Source organism: Erpetoichthys calabaricus, chromosome 9 (assembly GCF_900747795.2).
Source record: "Erpetoichthys calabaricus chromosome 9, fErpCal1.3, whole genome shotgun sequence".
Taxonomy (NCBI): domain Eukaryota; kingdom Metazoa; phylum Chordata; class Cladistia; order Polypteriformes; family Polypteridae; genus Erpetoichthys; species Erpetoichthys calabaricus.
Genome location: NC_041402.2, coordinates 39,859,340 through 39,878,087, shown reverse-complemented (window position 1 = coordinate 39,878,087; position 18,748 = coordinate 39,859,340). Strand labels below are relative to the sequence as shown.

General features: G+C 39.3%; 1 protein-coding gene across 1 annotated transcript in view; it reads left to right on the top strand.

Annotated features, from left to right (window-relative positions):
• agrp (agouti related neuropeptide) overlaps window positions 1–11,889 on the top strand; it is a 29,263-nt gene extending 17,374 nt beyond the window's left edge. Inside the window, exons 3-4 of the mRNA XM_051931692.1 lie at window positions 4,971–5,059; window positions 11,581–11,889. Coding sequence (XP_051787652.1) covers window positions 4,971–5,059; window positions 11,581–11,772 — 281 coding nt within the window. The 3' untranslated portion in view covers window positions 11,773–11,889. The remainder of the gene's footprint in view (window positions 1–4,970; window positions 5,060–11,580) is intronic.
• The last annotated feature ends 6,859 nt before the right edge of the window (window positions 11,890–18,748 follow it).

Here is an 18,748-nt window from a genome sequence, read left to right as displayed (position 1 = left end):
TGTAAGTCATGATAAGTTCAGACAAGTTTAAGGCTTTATATGTTACAAGGAGGATTTTGAAATCTGCCCTAAACTTAACCGGGAGCCAGTGTAAGGATTTAAGAACTGGAGTTATGTGTTCGTACTTTCTTGTTCTTGTAATAATTCTTGCAGCAGCATTTTGGATTAACTGGAGGCTGTATTAAGAACAGTTTGAACATCCAGTGAACACCGCATTGCAGACCAAAGCAAGACCAAACCAGATTTATTAATGGCAGACATGTAACTTTTAACCTTCAACATTTGTTTAATATAATACATTCACCCATTATATCTAACTCCACAGAGGTCTTATTATCTTTAGATGAAAAAACAGTATCTGCTATGGTTGAATGGGACTATCTATTAAACAATTTGCACAAATTTGCATTCAACCAAAACATATGTGCATGGATCTAAATACTTTTTACTAGTTTAGAAGCCTCAGTTCGTATTAATAACATTATTTCAGATAACTTCAAATTAGAATGTGGTACTCGACAAGGATGCCCCTTATCACCTGCTCTGCTCTTTGCAATCACTATTGAACTTTGGTTGTATACTTTCAAAACGCATCAGAGATGAAGGGGATTTTCAGAGAAGGACTTGAACAGAAAATATCACTATATGCAGATGATATGGTACTGTATATATCGGACCCACAAAATTCTGTGCCAGCAGTCCTAAAGGTATTAGCAGATTTCCAAAATATATATGGACTTAAATTCAATTTCAATAAAAGCGTGGTTTTTACAGTGAATTCTCTACCACGTAATATCAGACTGGACACCTTCCAGATCAGTTTAAATATCGAGGGTAAATATTACAAGTAAATTAAAAGCTCTTTTTCAACAAAATTTTGCTGTCTGCATGGAAAAAATTAAGATGTGATTAAATGGACCCTCCACCTTACGTTAGCAGGGAGAATCAAAATTGTTAAGATGACCATCCTTCCCAAGCTGCTCCTTCTATTTCAAAGCATCCCTATATACATTAAAAATATTTTTTTAAGAAATTAGACTCAATCATAACTTCATTTATTTGGAATTCAAAAACATCCATGCATCCAAACGGCGACTCTACAATGACCTAAAGCAGAAGAGGGCATGGCACTACCCAACTTTCAGTTTTATTACTGGCCGGCAAATATACAAGCAGTAAAGACCTGGACATTGACACAAATCAATGACTATCCACAAGCCTGGTCTGCAATAGAAATAAAATCTTGCAGTATTTCTTTATATTCCCTGCTCTGTGCTCCAGTTAATACAAACTACTGTCATTACACTAAAAATCCAATTAGCCTTCATTCTCTCAGAACATGGAACCAATGTAGGAAGCACTTCAAGACAGAAAAGCTTTTATCTGTTGCACCTCTACATAACAACCACCTTTTTCCATCCTCTCAAACATACAGTATACACTATTCAATGTCTGGAAAATATCTGGGATTAAAACACTTAGAGACTTGTACAAAGATAAAGTCTTTGCATCCTATGAACAATTACTATTCAAATATGACTTCTCATCAACACAATTCCTCCACTACTTTCAAGTTAGGAACTTTGCTAAACAGAACCTGCCCGATTTTCCTCACTTTCCATTTTGTTCTATTCCAGAAGAATTATTGATCAGTCTTGAAACCTCAGATATGTGCAAAGCATTCAGTCATTCAACTTAAAATCTTTTATCAAATGCATTTATCTTGTTTAAAATTGTCCAAAATGTTTCCAGGGCAAGATTCAATGTATGAACATTGTAAAATAGCTCTAGCCTCATTGGGCCACATGTTCTGGGTGTGCACCATATTAACAACATTTTGGACAACAATCTTCACATGCCCATAAGACAGCCTTGGTGTCACAATCCCTCCTAGCCCACTAACAGCTGTGTTTGGTGAACTCCCAGACGGCCTTAAAGTGGAGAAGGACAAACAAACTGTAATTTCCTTCACTACACTACTAGCACGGAGACGTGTCTTTCTCAACTTGAAGAATCACACCCTACACCTTAAGTCAGTGGGTAACCAATGTTCTATACTACTTGAAATTGGAAAAAATCAAATTGTCACTTAGAGGATCTGTTCAAAACTTTTTAAAAAATATGGCGGGATCTAATCAATAACATTTTAGAATAAGCTTCCATTTTGAGGAAAAGGATACCCCTTCTTTTCTTGCTCCTTTTATAGAGTAGTTTCGGTTGCTGGCTCCTCTCTCTTTCTTTTGGGTGGGGGTCAAATTTTGCTCTGATTTGTTAAATTTGACTTGACTGTATAGAACGTTATGTCTCTAATTAAAACCAATAAAAATATAAAAAAAAAAAGTTCAACATCTTCTATATTTGCTCATGTATCCAGTAGGGGGGGCTCACTCCCTGGGATTGTGTTCTTTCTAGATGCAGAATCCCACTCGAGCCATACCCATCCCTTTTGTAACCATGGTGGAAATAATCAGACAAGAAAAATATGGTACAAAAATATATGTGATATATAATATATGATATATGTATTTAACCTGCTTTAAAATGTAATTTCCACCCCAAAAATACAATGTATAATTAATGTATACATTCATATGTAGACAGGAGAGACGCCAATGGAATACAGTTGTCATTCAGTCTTCAGAGCGGGATAATGATAGCTATACAAACCTGGTCTGGCAAGGTTAGGAGCAGCATTTGGTGGGCTTCTGGCTTCTCCATGGTTTCTCCTCATTTTATATACACAAGTTTTCATTAGTGTTGCCAGATATGGGCAACTGCCATCTGGGCTGTGCTCTTTTCAGACCAATATAGTAATGCTGGCTCCTGTTTTAATCATTCATGGCTTCTGTAGACTATGGCCCTGACCAAATATTGATTGGCAGATTTTAAAATAGCCAGACTGTGTGTCCTTCACATGCTTCTGTCCATCTCTCTGGCAGTTTTCTTTTGTCAACTGAACTGCACGGCTTTGAAAGAAACTTCACAGATTATAGTGGCATACTTCAAATCTATTACTACAGCTCAAAGTTCAGAACTTGTAGTCTTCAAATCGGTCAAGTTGTCGTTGTTCTTCTCTGTGCTCTCTGTAGCTCTGCTTTGCCATTTTTGTTGCCTAACATGGTACTTCAGAGGTCAGATTTACAAAACTTGCATATGCCAAAAATGTGCATCCAGAGCTTCTAATGAAAACATCGGCATTTATAAAAGAAAATTTGATGGAAAAATATCTGTTTATTTACAGCAACTCTGACTCAGTTGGAGAACATTTTAAAGAAACTGGGAAATGATGATAGCCTTGATCAAGTAGGGAATGTAACCAAACCAGCTAAATGAGGACTTATGTATAAAATTCATATCACTGAGCCATTATTATAATGTGTGCTGACAGATAAACATAATAAGCTTTGAAAATTATGATCAATTTTAGTTCCCTTTCAAAAGGACCAATGCTGTGTATTGCCCTGAGTGATAGTGCAGGGCGGCTAGAGTCTTTTTTAATGCTATTTGCCTTTCTAAGGCAGCATGTATCATATATATTATATCCGGAACAATAAAGGGGCCTACCTCACCACCTTCTGTAGTGCCTGATGGTGCCTAGTGGAGACATCAAAGAAAATAATTTTATTTTGGTCTTATGGAGTACATTCCAAATATTGATTTATTTGAACTTGTAGAATAATAAACTCAAATGCCTATACACAGGCTGGAGTTATAAGGTGCATATTGAATTAGAATGGAATGCCAACTGTGATAAAAATATAAATAGCAAATAGATAGAATTTGTAGATAATAGTAAACTAGGTGCAATTGTGCATGGTGGTGTAGAACCAGGGGAATCTCTATAGAAAGGCCTGGACAGAGTACAGGCTCAGACGGAGTTCTGGCAGATGCAATTGATTGTAAGTAAATGAGAAGTATTACATATGAGAAGTACAAATATTACATTTGAATATACAATGAGAGGTTTCAAACTTGAAATCACATCTTATGTGAAGGGCATTGGAGTCACTTTCTATATCCAGGCAGTAGGCAGAAGGCATTAAGATGGCTAACAGCCACTCAGGCTGACAAATATATGGCTGTTTCTTGTATATGCAGTATAAATGTACACTGCATTCAATGTATGAAGTTGTGTCCACTGTCTTTTTTGTTGTTGGTATCTCTGTTACTAGTATATGGGAGACACACAAGTGACAATTTCATTGTACTTTACACACACCACAATAAACCAACTTACAGTAGGCCATGTTAATGAAAGCTTACTTGTGTTGTATGAGCTGTGCCTGACAGTGAAGTGGCAGAGGTGACATTGTTTTATTATCAAACTTTGTTCTGTTGATGTCTGCTTGCTATCAAAAATATATTAAATAGATTTGCTGAGTAAAAAAATCAGCCCATTATGAGCATTACAAGTGAACATCTGTGCATAATGCATACAGTATGCATGTTATAACCAAAGGCCAACTCATTCTAAGCTGTTGAGGTTCTGATTTTTCAGTTTTAATTAAATTGTGTCCTACAAAAAATAAATAAACTGTTTGAAAGCCACAATGTGTCTGCTCACTTACAGCATAATTATATACTGTATGTCTGAAACAGGTCATGGAATAAATTGAAATGCTTTAGTTTAAAATTCTGAAAACAAATCAAACCAAATTTTACTACAGTAGTTATGTTGTATCATAGTGATTTGCACATAATTCGATGATTTGCAGGAAGATATTCAGAACAGATTTACAGTAGAAGTGACAAATTAACTGAACAGCAAGACTTGGGCAACTCAGGCTAAATGCCAGCTGACCAGTATTAAAGGATCGAAAGATAAAAATAAACCTCACTAATCACTACTATAGAGTACTCTATGGAGACATCCCATTGAACTTGTTAAGGTACTGTGCTCTGTGAGGCTTGCATAGCGTCTACACGGGTTTCATTAGAGACTTCAAATCTCCCTCCTTTTATTGTTTCAGATGCCTTCACACAAACAGACCTTGACACGGCAAGCACAGATTCAACAGAAGAGCTGCTGTTTGAAGATGTCAGCTCATTGGAGAACGAAGTAGGTTGCTTAAATTCCATTTGTCCTCCAGGCTTATTGTTTCACTCATGTTAATGATGATTTTCATTAAGCTCATTATATAATATATTCATGCTATTTAAAAAATTAATCATTTTAAGTACCATTTTATTATTTCTAGAGTTCATATGTAAAATTATAACGCCTACATGTAAAAAAGATTGCTATGTGCCATGAATATTTAGATGAAAGATTTGTAGATTGTTGTCATAATTGTGTATACCTACAGTATACATACATATTTTATATATACTGCTCAAAAAATTAAAGGAACACTTTTTAATCAGAGTATACTGTCGCATTAAGTCAATGAAACTTCTAGGCTATTGATCTAGTCAGTTATGTAGCAGAGGGGATTGTTAATCAGTTTCAGCTGCTTTGGTGCACTAAAGGGGCAACAATGAGACGACCCCCAAAACAGGAATGGTTTAACAGGTGGAGGCCACTGACATTTTTCCCTCCTCATCTTTTCTGACTGTTTTTTCACTAGTTTTGCATTCGGCTACGGTCAGTGTCACTACTGGTAGCATGAGATGATACCTGGACCCTACAGAGGTTGTACGGGTGGTCCAACTTCTCCAGGATAGTACATCAATACGTGCCATTACCAGAAGGTTTGCTGTGTCTCCAAGCATAGTCTCAAGGGCATGGAGGAGATTCAAGGAGACAGACAGTTACTCTAGGAGAGCTGGACAGGGCCGTAGAAAGTCCTTAATCCATCAGCAGGACCGATATCTGCTCCTCTGTGCAAGGAGGAACAGGATAAGTAATGCCAGAACCCTACAAAATGACCTCAAGCAGGCCACTGGTGTGAATGTCTCTGACCAAACAATCAGAAACAGACTTCATGAGGGTGGCCTGAGGGCCTGACGTCCTCTAGTGGGCCCACTGCCTGGCCCAGGTGTTGAGTGAGAGATTGGTCCTGGAGCACCACACTGACAGCTTCTGCACACTCATCATCATTGGTTATAAGACCTACCACTGTGGAGTCATCAGTGAACCCGATGATAGTGTTGCTGGAGTTAGTAGAGAAGTTGAATTTGTTTATTTTTTTTTTTGTTTACTTTCACGTATGCAGAGATTTTGGAGCTTTGGGTCATTAAGACACTATAAGTTGACAGGCGGCGGCATGGTGGCGCAGTGGGTAGTGCTGCTGCCTCGCAGTAAGGAGTCCTGGGTTCACTTCCCTGGTCCTCTCTGTGTGGAGTTTGCATGTTCTCCCCATGTCTGCGTGGGTTTCCTCCGGGTGCTCCAGTTTCCTCCCACAGTCCAAAGACATGCAGATTAGGTGCATTGGCGATCCTAAATTGTGCCTGGTGTGTGTGTGTATGCCCTGCGGTGGGCTGGCACCCTGCCCAAGGTTTGTTTCCTGCCTTGCGCCCTGTGTTGGCTGGGATTGGCTCCAGCAGACCCCCGTGACCCTGTAGTTAGGATATAGTGGATGGATGGATGGAAGTTGACAGGCACATCATACATGACATCACTGACAGTCACACTACAAAACTAACGGTTTAGACAGGACTAGTGATGAGTGAAGCAGACACACTTTGATTGGCTTATAGTTTTGTGAATCTGACATGAAAATTAACTTCACTGTTGATTTCTCAATTGCAAAACTCACTAAAAGGAGCTTTATAGTTTTTTTGGGGTAGAATACAGTATAAGGAATATTAATCCCTAAAGACTTGTTACACATGTGTTTAACTGAGTCTTTTCCACAACTGTGTAATGCAGGTAATCGTCTGAACACCAATAAAATCAGTTTTACTTACAGCTCTCATTCACATCACCATGGAGATGCAGTGTATTTTATTAAAATATATGACATGCTCATTTCCACACCAAGAAACACCAAACTGTTCCATTGTGTACGTTACTGTACATCATCCACAGGAAACTCACTATAAGGTAAACTGCTCGCCCTGCTGCTGCCTAGCAACCACCCTTTCCTGTTTCCTGGTTCCTGCAGATGTGCCATGGAGCTTCTAGTTCCATTTCTGTCTTCAATGCATCTTTAGGATTACAATTCTCCTCTTACCAGTATGATCATAACACATGTCTGATGGCTCAAGAAAATGTCTACACATGACAGGAAACGAATCCAGTGACTTTTTCTTTTTTGAACTACAGATCTTTATTTAAATGCTAAGTGACAGGCTGGTACATGCAGAATCTATAAAAATGCTTCCTGATAGGAAATAAACACCTTTTTTCCTGTATCAATTACACAAATTTTACAGGAATTTTGCTTGAAATGCCTTTTATTTTGTGATTTTTTTTTTGCAACGTAAAACGCTGAGTTTCGCTATAAAATCAATTTCATAAAAATTGTTTTGCTCATCACTAGCCAGGATCTTATCCCAGGCGCAAGTGTAATTTCTTTTTACTTCATCTTTTTTGTTTTTTTTTAAAATATTTTTGTAAATATTATTCATTTTATTTTTGTTATTCATTATATATATATATATATTAATAAATATTTTGTTTAAATTAGGTTGTGTCTAGTCCTTTAAATGATGGTCCTTGTCTCCAATATGCTGTGCCTAGTGTGGGAGAGCCACTTGACACTGCAGCTGGGGAACTGCCCAAGGAATGGCTGCTTTAGCATTGTGCTATTAATTTTTTTCAATGTTTATTTGGAAATGTATATGTGCAAATATAATTTGTTTTGTGGTACAGAATCCATTTTTGCTATCTATTTTTAGTTTGGAACTTGTTCAGTGCACTGCCTGAACTAGACAGAAAGAGCCAATTTAGTTAGAAATGCACTGTTTGTTAACAAGAAGGCAATCCCTTCTTTCATCAAAATAAAAGCGAAAAATATGAAATCATAGGTAAAAGTCAGAAAGAAAAAGATTACTTTAACAGAAAAATTCAAAGAAACAATCACCACAAAGTTCAAAGTTTTTTATCCAGTCCCAGATAAACTAGGAGAAAAAAAGCGATCTTTAAATAGTAGCATTGATTATGTTATCATCACACAGTCCCAGTGAATAGTGGGAAACATTCTCCATGAATGGCTCACAATCCACAAAGTAGCACTGCCCGTTACCTATACAAAATGATGTTGTGGATAAAAAACAAACAGTAGGAATTGATTCCTTGCAATTGAAAAATCCCTAAAATGACACAGAGGAGACCACAAATTGCACAAAAATTAAAGACAAACTTAGTCATAATATTTAGGAGAGCTGAAAATACTTTCCATCTTTTTCCGATGCCATTTTGTTTCCCCATTTTGAGGAGCTTTTGCCCATACGCTACTATAGAAAATCATCTGGAGGTGCATGGCATGTGACATCACCATTGCAGTGCTGCACACTTCTGGGTCATCAAAGACATGGATTCTCAAAAAGAATTAGTTCTTAGTGTAAATTAGGTAAAAAACTTGTTGCTCTGTTATTTTTTGAATGTGTCTTTTTGGACTAGCGGTTTGGATTTCTCTATTAGTTATAGTTTTTTTTTTAATGTTATTGATTTTATTGAAATTCCATAAAAATAGATCAATTTTACAAAAATAGGATTGAACACAAACCCCCACCCCTGAGAAAGAGAGCATGGGCAGCAGAATAAAACTTAAAGCTAGTAAAAATAAGTAAATAGATGAATTAATAAGTGAATAAAGATAAATGGAGAAGAAAAAGAAAAAATGGAGAAGAAAAAGAAAGGATACAGTTTCTCTGGTTATGAACTCTGCCCACTATTTCGACTCTGTCTTTTGCTTCTGGTCCCTTACAAATCATTTTTGCTTTTCTACCAAACAAAGCAGAACACACTGAGATTATTCTTCTGCTCCTGGGTTTTGTATTTGCATTTTATTTTTCAATTCCCTGGTTTTTGATTTCTGGATTTTGCTCTAAGGAAATATTGTTGGATTTTGGATTGGCTTTTTTCCTTTTTTAGTGCTCCTGCTTTTATTTTTTTCTTATATGATTTTAAATGTCTATAATATAACTCCAAATATTAAAGGGACCTTTTGTCATTTTTTTGTGCGTCCCCCATTTCCCTCTCACCCTGCTTGAATATTTTTAATGCCTTTGCCTCACTATTGAGGCAGTGCAGGCTGTAGGCCTGCCTCTTGAGTTTGGTGCTAGGCTGGTTGGAGTGTTGAAGCTTACGTTTACGTTCAGACATCAAAGAGAATGCAGGTCTGGCTTTGTGACAAGACAAATCACATCAAAAAATGGTCACATGAATTAAACACCAAGTGAAATGTATAAAAATAAAGGGAAGATTTAGCAAGTGACTTGTGTTCTAACAACAATTTAACCGATGTTTTGATTTAATGTAGTTCTTTGACTTCATGCTTAGCATAGCCCTTTGTACTTGAGTAATGAATGCTTACAGGTATGTGTTGTGTAAGAGCCTTTGCTGAAGAGCTGACTATTCTTCTGTGAAACTCTAAAAAAGACCCACTTATTAAGTCTCTCTTAATAAATAAACTGCCAGAAAAGACTTGAACACAACAAGCACAACACAACCAGTGGCCTTAAGCCCCTGATCTTTCTCTTGAATATTTACTAGAGGAATAGTGATAAGCCCCTGATCCTTTATTCCATCATATATGATTTTGCCCCTGATCAATGAGCAAAACCCCAAGGTGGGGTCCCTCTGCTGTTAGATTACAGTATTGTATTGGTTAGACTCCAGGGTGGACCCCCCCCCCACTATTAAATTTTATAAATGAATAAGACCACATGCAAAAACCCCAGATGGGGTGAGACCCTGATATCTGCAAATCCTAGAAACATCCCTGAACACAACATAATAAATAAATTTATTTCATACAAAAGTATTTATTATTCTCATATGGTTGTCAGTGATATTAGTTCCATGAACCAACCCTTCCTCTGTACAGCGTCAAGAGAAGTCACCACTGCCCAACTACAACTGTCTCTTCTGCTGTGATTGCACAAGTTCAGTGCCCTTCTGTGACGATGCAGGTTCTACTCCATGCTCCCATCTGGTTTCTGGGAGCTCTTGAACCCGACACCATCGGTAATGTCACCGATGAGCTGGACAGTGAGGCACAACAAAGCAAGGGGATGGTGTAAAAAGTGCAAAGTGCTTTTATTAAAATCAGCAAAATCAAAAGTGTTCAAATAAATAATCCAATAAAAACAAGTGAAAGGGTGGAGGTTAAAATCCAATAAATAAATCCTTTTAAAACACGAGGTTAAAACAATGGCTGGAAGCTGTCCTTTTAAACACAAAGCCCGGTGCATTCTTCTACTGGTGACACCCTTCCACTCCCATCCAGGCTATGCACCAGGGGAGCCACCCTACCTGCAGCTGACCTTCTTCACTTGACTTTTCGGTCCCTGGTTCCGTTCAGCTCTCATTAGACTGAGACTTGGGCTCCCCAGCAACCAGGACGCTCACACTGAGGCTTCCACTTCCCAAGTCCCTGACTTCCGCTGCCTTCGCTGCAGTGAGCCAACCTTCTCCTGGTCACTCCTGCTCCCAACAAATGTTCAGCAGGTATGACCACTACCATCGGTCCCGGGTGTTGGCCATACACCTGCTATGGCTCGTCTCTCCCAGCTGCCTGCTTACATCTGTGAGACTGCACTCGCTCTCACCGGCTTTCTCTGTCCTGCTTCCTGCCACCTTCCTCACCCTTAACCTCCGTTCACGTTCTTTTCTTTTCTCCTTCCTTTTTTTCTCTCTCCTAGCCGCCTCGCGCTTCTATTATATGATCCGGGGATATGGATCAGGTGTGGCAATCAGCAGCTCCCAGCAAAAATTATGGTTGCGGACGACTCCTTATCCGTGCACTTAAGCGAGGACCGCCTGCATCACGAATTCCCCCGGGAACCGCTTCCGGCCACACTACCACGCCCCTTCTCTAAACCACGAGTGCGGCGATTATTTATTTAAAAAGTGGCCTTTTTGACATGAGCTGTGGACCCACTACACCACACCTTCTTTCTGAACTCCAGACTACACCATTAAGCTTTCCAGGATCAGACAGAATCCAGCCTTCCTTGTGTTTCAGATAATTCTCATGTAACATTGCCATTATGAATTAACTTCTACTTTAATCATGGGAAGAAACATTTATTCTCATTTCATTATGCCTGTGTCTCACTGGGTCTTTTACATTTTATCACTTTGTCTCATACGCCACATCCAAATGCAGACAGTAGTCTATGCTTAGGCAATGAGTTGAATGGCATCTTCATTTTTCTCACATGATTTCAATTTGGATTTAAAGTTGCTTTTTTGTGCCTTTTTTTTTTTCTTGCTTAGCCTTGCGATGATCAGAAGATGATACGGTGACATCAAATTTTGGGCTTGTTAACATTGTTCTTGATCCATAGTTACTAACTCAGGCATTTAAATACCTTTAAACACGATACATTGAATATGAACGGAGAAATGCTTAAAGATGAATATTGGCATTAAGCTCCCGTCATGTTTTGAAAGTCCTACTTTATGTTCATTTTTTGAGATGAACTGATGCTTAAGGTCGCTATCTTCCTTTTTGTTTCTGATGGCAGGTGCTGTCCGAAGATTTGGAGACCCAGAGACGAGTCGCCCGCTCTCCCAGACGATGTGTTCGACATTGGGAGTCATGTCTGGGACACCAGCTTCCCTGCTGTGACCCCTGTGCTACTTGCTATTGTCGATTTTTTAATGCTATCTGCTACTGCAGAAGAATTGGGAACACATGTTCCCAAGGAAGGAATTAATACAAATTACTTGGCACATCTTTTTATTCTTGTACTGTAAAATATGTTCATGGATAAGCTTTACAAATGAAGCAATGAGTGTGATCTCTTTTTATTATCTTTTATGAAACATTAATAAAAAAGTATCATGCAAATTCAGAAAAGTGTTTTAAGTTCAACTTCATTATTACAAAGAAGAAAACATACTGCTTGTTTTAGATGAAGGAGGTAAAGAAGAAAATGTGTCCTAAGAAGGCCTGTGTGTGGACCTGGGGTGTCCCTCATCTATCTCCTATTACCTTTCCTTCCTGTTACACTGTCTTTTGCATAACCTCTTTTGATTCCTAAAAAAGTACTTTTCCACCAAGAGGAAATGAAGACTTTACAGTACAGAAGCTCTAGAAAAGATAGAAGTATTGTAACAAACAACAACAGCCCTCCAAACACACACAAGAATGCCTCCATCCATCCATCCATCCATTGTCTCCCGCTTATCCGAGGTCGGGTCGCGGGGGCAGCAGCTTGAACAGAGATGCCCAGACTTCCCTCTCCCCAGCCACTTCTTCTAGCTCTTCCGGGAGAATCCCAAGGCGTTCCCAGGCCAGTCGAGAGACATAGTCCCTCCAGCGTGTCCTGGGTCTTCCCCGGGGCCTCCTCCCGGTTGGACGTGCCTGGAACACCTCACCAGGGAGGCGTCCAGGAGGCATCCTGATCAGATGCCCGAGCCACCTCATCTGACTCCTCTCGATGCGGAGGAGCAGCGGCTCTACTCTGAGCCTCTCCCGGATGACTGAGCTTCTCACCCTATCTTTAAGGGAAAGCCCAGACACCCTGCGGAGGAAACTCATTTCAGCCGCTTGTATTCGCGATCTCATTCTTTCGGTCACTACCCATAGCTCATGACCATAGGTGAGGGTAGGAACATAGATCGACTGGTAAATTGAGAGCTTCGCCTTGCGGCTCAGCTCCTTTTTCACCACGACAGACCGATGCAACGCCCGCATTACTGTGGATGCCGCACCGATCCGCCTGTCGATCTCGCGCTCCATTCTTCCCTCACTCGTGAACAAGACCCCGAGATACTTGAACTCCTCCACTTGGGGCAGGATCTCGCTACCAACCCTGAGAGGGCACTCCACCCTTTTCCGGTTGAGGACCATGGTCTCGGATTTGGAGGTGCTGATTCTCATCCCAGCCGCTTCACACTCGGCTGTGAACCGATCCAGAGAGAGCTGAAGATCACGGCCTGATGAAGCAAACAGGACAACATCATCTGCAAAAAGCAGTGACCCAATCCTGAGCCCACCAAACCGGACCCCCTCAACACCCTGGCTGCGCCTAGAAATTCTGTCCATAAAAGTTATGAACAGAATCGGTGACAAAGGGCAGCCCTGGCGGAGTCCAACTCTCACTGGAAACGGGTTCGACTTACTGCCGGCAATGCGGACCAAGCTCTGGCACTGATCGTACAGGGACTGAACAGCCCTTAACAAGAATGCCTGGCCTGGCTAATAATAAGAGATCATTTTGCCATCTAATGTCATGTTTGTGAGGGGAATTAAGAAGGATCAGATTGTGGTTAGATCTTCCTGATTGTGCAACAGGTTCACATTTAAAGGCATCATTAAAGTGTTAATAACAGAGCATCATGTCTATAACACAGTAACCTGAACTGGACAGAGCTCACTAGTGTATTATACAGTCTCCCTTTATGGTCTACCTGATTCAAATATCAAAAATGCTTACGCCCATCTATTCATTCATCAGACTATTCACTCATTTTTTTGATAGATGAGGATAGTTTGTGAAAGTATTGATCCCCCAACCCTCTCCCTGACAGACCACTAGAGCTTGTGAAAGTATTCACCCCAAGTTCCCTTTGCAAAAGTATTTGCCCCCTATTCTCGGCCTATGTAGGCTTGCACAGAGCCAGAATCAATCCTGACCATGCTGGTGCTTTCAGGTGCCTTCAGGCTTTCAAGGAGAGTGAAGAGATGAATTCACCTAGATTTTAAAGGAGATGTAGACTATGCCAGTTGGATCAGAATCCTCCCAAAAATGGGTGCCTAAATGTGTCAACTTGAGGTTTCAAGCTGATGAATACCATCTTTGCGACGACTGTTCCCATTTAATATTATGACCTTAATTGTCATCTACGCTAACTTAATAACTCCATCCAAGTATATTGAATTAGTGTTTTGTGGGTTGATGTGGAATTATGGTTGCTTTTTCCCATATATTATTAATAATGTTTTTTTTGTATGAGTTTCACTAAATCATTTACTTTGCATTTCAAAGAATTGTGTTAGGTTAGTCGACAACTGCAAACAGACATCAATCAAAATGTTCTGATCTCCCCAGATGAGCTGCATTTTTCCTTGTAGTTTAGATTAATCAATTAGATATATTATTATGGACTTTATTGTACCTATTGTACTGGTGCTAACCTCCACTCTGCCGTTCATTAATTATTTGTCGGGCTACCATAGGCTAACGTACTGGATCCTCACCTTTTCTCATGCTCCAATGCTTAGTCATCTATCAAGTCACAAGTTTTTGAACTTCTTTGTGCATAAGGAAGTGAAGACTACTAATAGCCCTTCATCACTTTGGACAGGTCCAGAAGGGGTTGTGAGGTTAACAGAGGAATGTGGCCATGGGTTCTTGGAGGTCACATATTTGTTTTCTAACGGCACAATACAATATCTTACATATGAAGGTCAAACTGAGTTCTTTTTGTTGGCAAAATGTACATACTTGCTTTTAAAATTGTTTATGAAGAAAGTAAGACTCAAATGCTCAAATGCTCTGGTTTCATTTCATTTAATAGGGTGCATTAGTAACAGAAAGCAGAAGCAGGAGCACCAGGGACACATTTGACAAAAGGCTTTCATTGCATTTTTAATGAGTAGATGGGCATTTCATAGTTGCTGTTAGTTACACTTATTTCCCAAGACTTCTGATGATTTCATACTTAATTAAATAGGTAAACTTTATCAGAAGGAACCAGGATACATTTTTCCTGGTTAAGGAAGAGTATTAGGTTTTTTTTTAACAATACAACTTCATATAAAACTCCTTTGCCCAATCTGAGATTAGAAAACCTTTGAGTGAAATATTGTCAACGGTGGTCAAGACGACTATAAACTGCACAGATAAATGTGATTATTAGCTGTAACAACAGCAACATAAATTGATGTCCTGCTACATTTTTGAAGTCTCATACTTCCAGAAAATAAGAATTTAAGAGATTTTACAAACCAGAGGAGACCACTGAGTCCATCCACCTTACTTGGTTATCTTATTCTAAAATTCTATTTAGCTCAATAGTTTGTCTCTGGGTCTTGGAACACTTTCAGTACTTCATGATTTCCTACACTTTCATGTTTCAGAAACAAGACAATTAGTATGATAAAAAACAGAAAATTAAGTACTGTTCACTCATTCACTGTGACATGTGAAAGGGACTGGGCCTGAAACACGATGGCTTGGTGACAATGAATCTGCAAATGTGTGTTGCATCTCTTGCACTAGAAATTTAGTGACAGTATGGTACTTAATCCTGAGGTTTTCATTATCCATGTTGATTTGATTCTGAAACAAGAAACATACAATATAAATCACAACTGCTAATAACTTGTTATTCATTCGTTTTAGTACACAGGGTCAAACTTTTAACCACTTATGGGACCATACAAATATTTAGTTAAAATGGAAATTACGTTATATTGAATATGGGGAAAAATATATATACTGTTGTCACTGGGGTCACCGGCAATTCATCATCTCTAATCGCAGCGATACTAGGACAGCTCCATAGCTGCTCAGCTGCGTCTGGTAAACAGTAAACCAAAGGCAAAGTAATTGGTTGTCCTTTGCAGGATCAAACTTACTGCATAATGTGCTTCTCGCAGAATATTTAACACCAGGCTCTATTTGCTCTTCCTCGCACTCTTCTGGTCTGCCACAGCAGTGACTCCAAGCCACTGGTGTTCTAATCTGTGATGGGAGCTAAAGCAGGAAGGTTGCCCATGTCGCTGCTCCTACCTTGAGTGCTGAAGTAACAGCTCCTATTTTGAATGAAGTCTTGAGACTGTACCTGCCATCTCTATACAGTAATAAAGTATGTGTATTTTATTTAATTTGAAAATAAGACATTACATGTGGCGGCATGGAGGCGCAGTGGTAGTGCTGCTGCCTCGCAATTAGGAGACCTGGGTTCGCTTCCCGGGTCCTCCCTGCGTGGAGTTTGCACGTTCTCCCCGTGTCTGCGTGGGTTTCCTCTGGGTGCTCTGGTTTCCTCCCACAGTCCAAAGACATGCAGGTTAGGTGGATTGATGATTCTAAATTGGCCCTAGTGTGTGGGTGTGTTTGTGTGTGTCCTGCGGTGGGTTGGCACCCTGCCCAGAATTGGTTCCTGCCTTGTGCCCTGTGTTGGCTGGGATTGGCTCCAGCAGACCCCTGTGTTCGGATTCAGTGGGTTGGAAATTGGATGGATGAACATTACATGTAAATTATTGCATTGCGCACTCCCCCACCATAACCTATTATCTATGGGGGAGGAGCGAAAGCTTTAGATTCGTCACAAATATCAATTTCAGTTTTTTGACGGATCTTAACATTTTAGGGTCCCCTGATACTTAAAACATTGTTATATTGATGAATGGCACGTGTCTATCTGTGCATGTGTGTGTGTCTGTGTGTCACAGTTTCTGTTTCTTGAGGATGGTCCACAGCTAGACGGAAAAATACCAAACTCGAAACTTAAGCCTGTTATGAGATGACAATGTGCTGATTTTTGAGCCAAATTGTGCAAAAGAAAGAGGCACTCTAGAGGAACCCTCAAGAACCATAATTCTGCAATTAATTAAAAATTCTTCTCGTCAATTGCTATCGTAATGACCTATTTTATGATCAGAAAGATCAGCATCAAAGCGGTAAATAATTACTGAAAAGTTATAGAATAGTTCTGGTAACTTGGTTCCTAGGATTCACAGCCTTCCGATGTTTACATCCGAATTTTTTTTAACAGAAATACAGTTTTGAATGAAAATGAGACATTAGATGTAACTTTTTTTTATAGAAATACAGATATGAATACAGAGCAGTGTAGTCTCCACACACAACACAACTACCCAAGTGGACGCTTAGTATGATGTCACACCTACATACTCAGCGAGAATGCCCAAGACTGGAAATTTCACAACAGACTGTCACTTTCTTTTGGTCTAACAAGAAAGAAACAGCCTGTTGCAGGGTTCCTGAGACTCAGCGAAAAGTGTAGGCATGGCATTAAGTATTTTTTGCATTGCATTATTATCATTGTTGGCCATTTCTGATTTGATAAATTTACAAAATTTACATTTTGTTAAAACAAAATCCATTGAACATGATGTTGTATGAACATTTGTCTGGGCCTACAAAAATTATTTGTTATTCTGAAAATTTCGTTACTTTGGTATTTAATATAATGGGATTTGACCTATATATGCCGGCATGGGCTCTGCCTCCCTGCAACCCTAAATAGGACAAGAATGTGGGTGAATACTTTCACAAACTCTTCTCGTTTGCCCAGTCTATGTTATGAAAGGCAATATAGTTACAATTCGCAGTACCTGTTAAAGACAAAAATAAATATTTAAAAATAAAAATGATTTGCTATCTCTTGTTCGACATGTATTTACATGTGTGAACATCTCTTCACTGGTGCTCCACTTCTCGAGCACATTCCAGTAAAGTCTGCTTCTCAGATCCTGTCATTATTTCCAAGGCGCCTTTCTCATCTTCTGACCGGTTTTATACTTGCCATCTTTGAAGGCGATTTTATCAGCAGGCCTCATATGCCTTTACTCTTCCTCATCCATCTCACAATCTCACTTCCTCATTTGCTATGTCACCAAAGCCAAACTGATTGCTCAGGAGGACTAGACACAAAGACCATAGTGTTTTATTAGATAGTAGATACTTAAAAAATAAATAAGCATTAAAATAAACTAACATTTTAATACACTATTTTAAATAAACCTTGTGCATATGCTCTCCAACTGTACTTGTAATGTTTGCACATAGCAAATTTATTTTATATAATTACAGAGTGGTTTATCAAAACGAAATATAAGTAAGTCAGAAAATGTACGCATGGCATAACATTCAGGTGTGCTCAAGAGGAGTGCAGGCACTGTAGCCTTCAATGGACTGAGGTCAGTAGGTCAGTTCTATAACCCTCTCATTCTGTTTCAGGATTGTGGGGGCCAAAGGTTAACTCACTAGGACTGGGCAAAAAGGTGAAAACAGACTTGGATAAGACTCTAGTCAATTACAAGCACCATTCTCATACACACATAAAACACACACACACACGTATTTACACACAGTGATAATTTGCAGTTGGCAATTAACAGAACATAAATAAATACATTTGTTTTTAATTCCTTATTTGTTTGAGCATGTCCGAGCATGGTAATTTTCATGAACTTGAACTTGCTGAGCAATTCAGTAATGACAAATGTTAGTGAAAAGTGAAAGGCAAACTTTATTAAAGTCAGTCATTTTTAGACCTGCTTAGTCCTGAGAAGGGTCACAGGGGTCTGCTGGAGCCTATGCCAGCTAGCATAGGGTGCAAGGCAAATTTATTAAAGTGTTACTATGCATATCAGGTGAATGTAGCACTCTGATGATAAATTACAGAGTGACCAGATTTTCAAAGTCCCAAACCCAGACATTTGGGTAACATGTATGCCCATGCGTAAGGCCCATTCTCACTTTTATAATGCCTTCTTTATCTCGTCATCAACATGGAGCAATCAGGGCAAGAAAAAAATCAAACAAACCAAAAATGACAAATGCACATATATGACTGCACACCGTGCTTGAAGTGGAAACAAATAAATGTCAGTACTGCTTTCGTCTGATTCTTGGTCATCTTGGCAATGCTGCTCAAATTTAACGCTGGTTCTTAATAAAGATTCCTTATTTGGGTTTAAAAGAGAAATTTGTC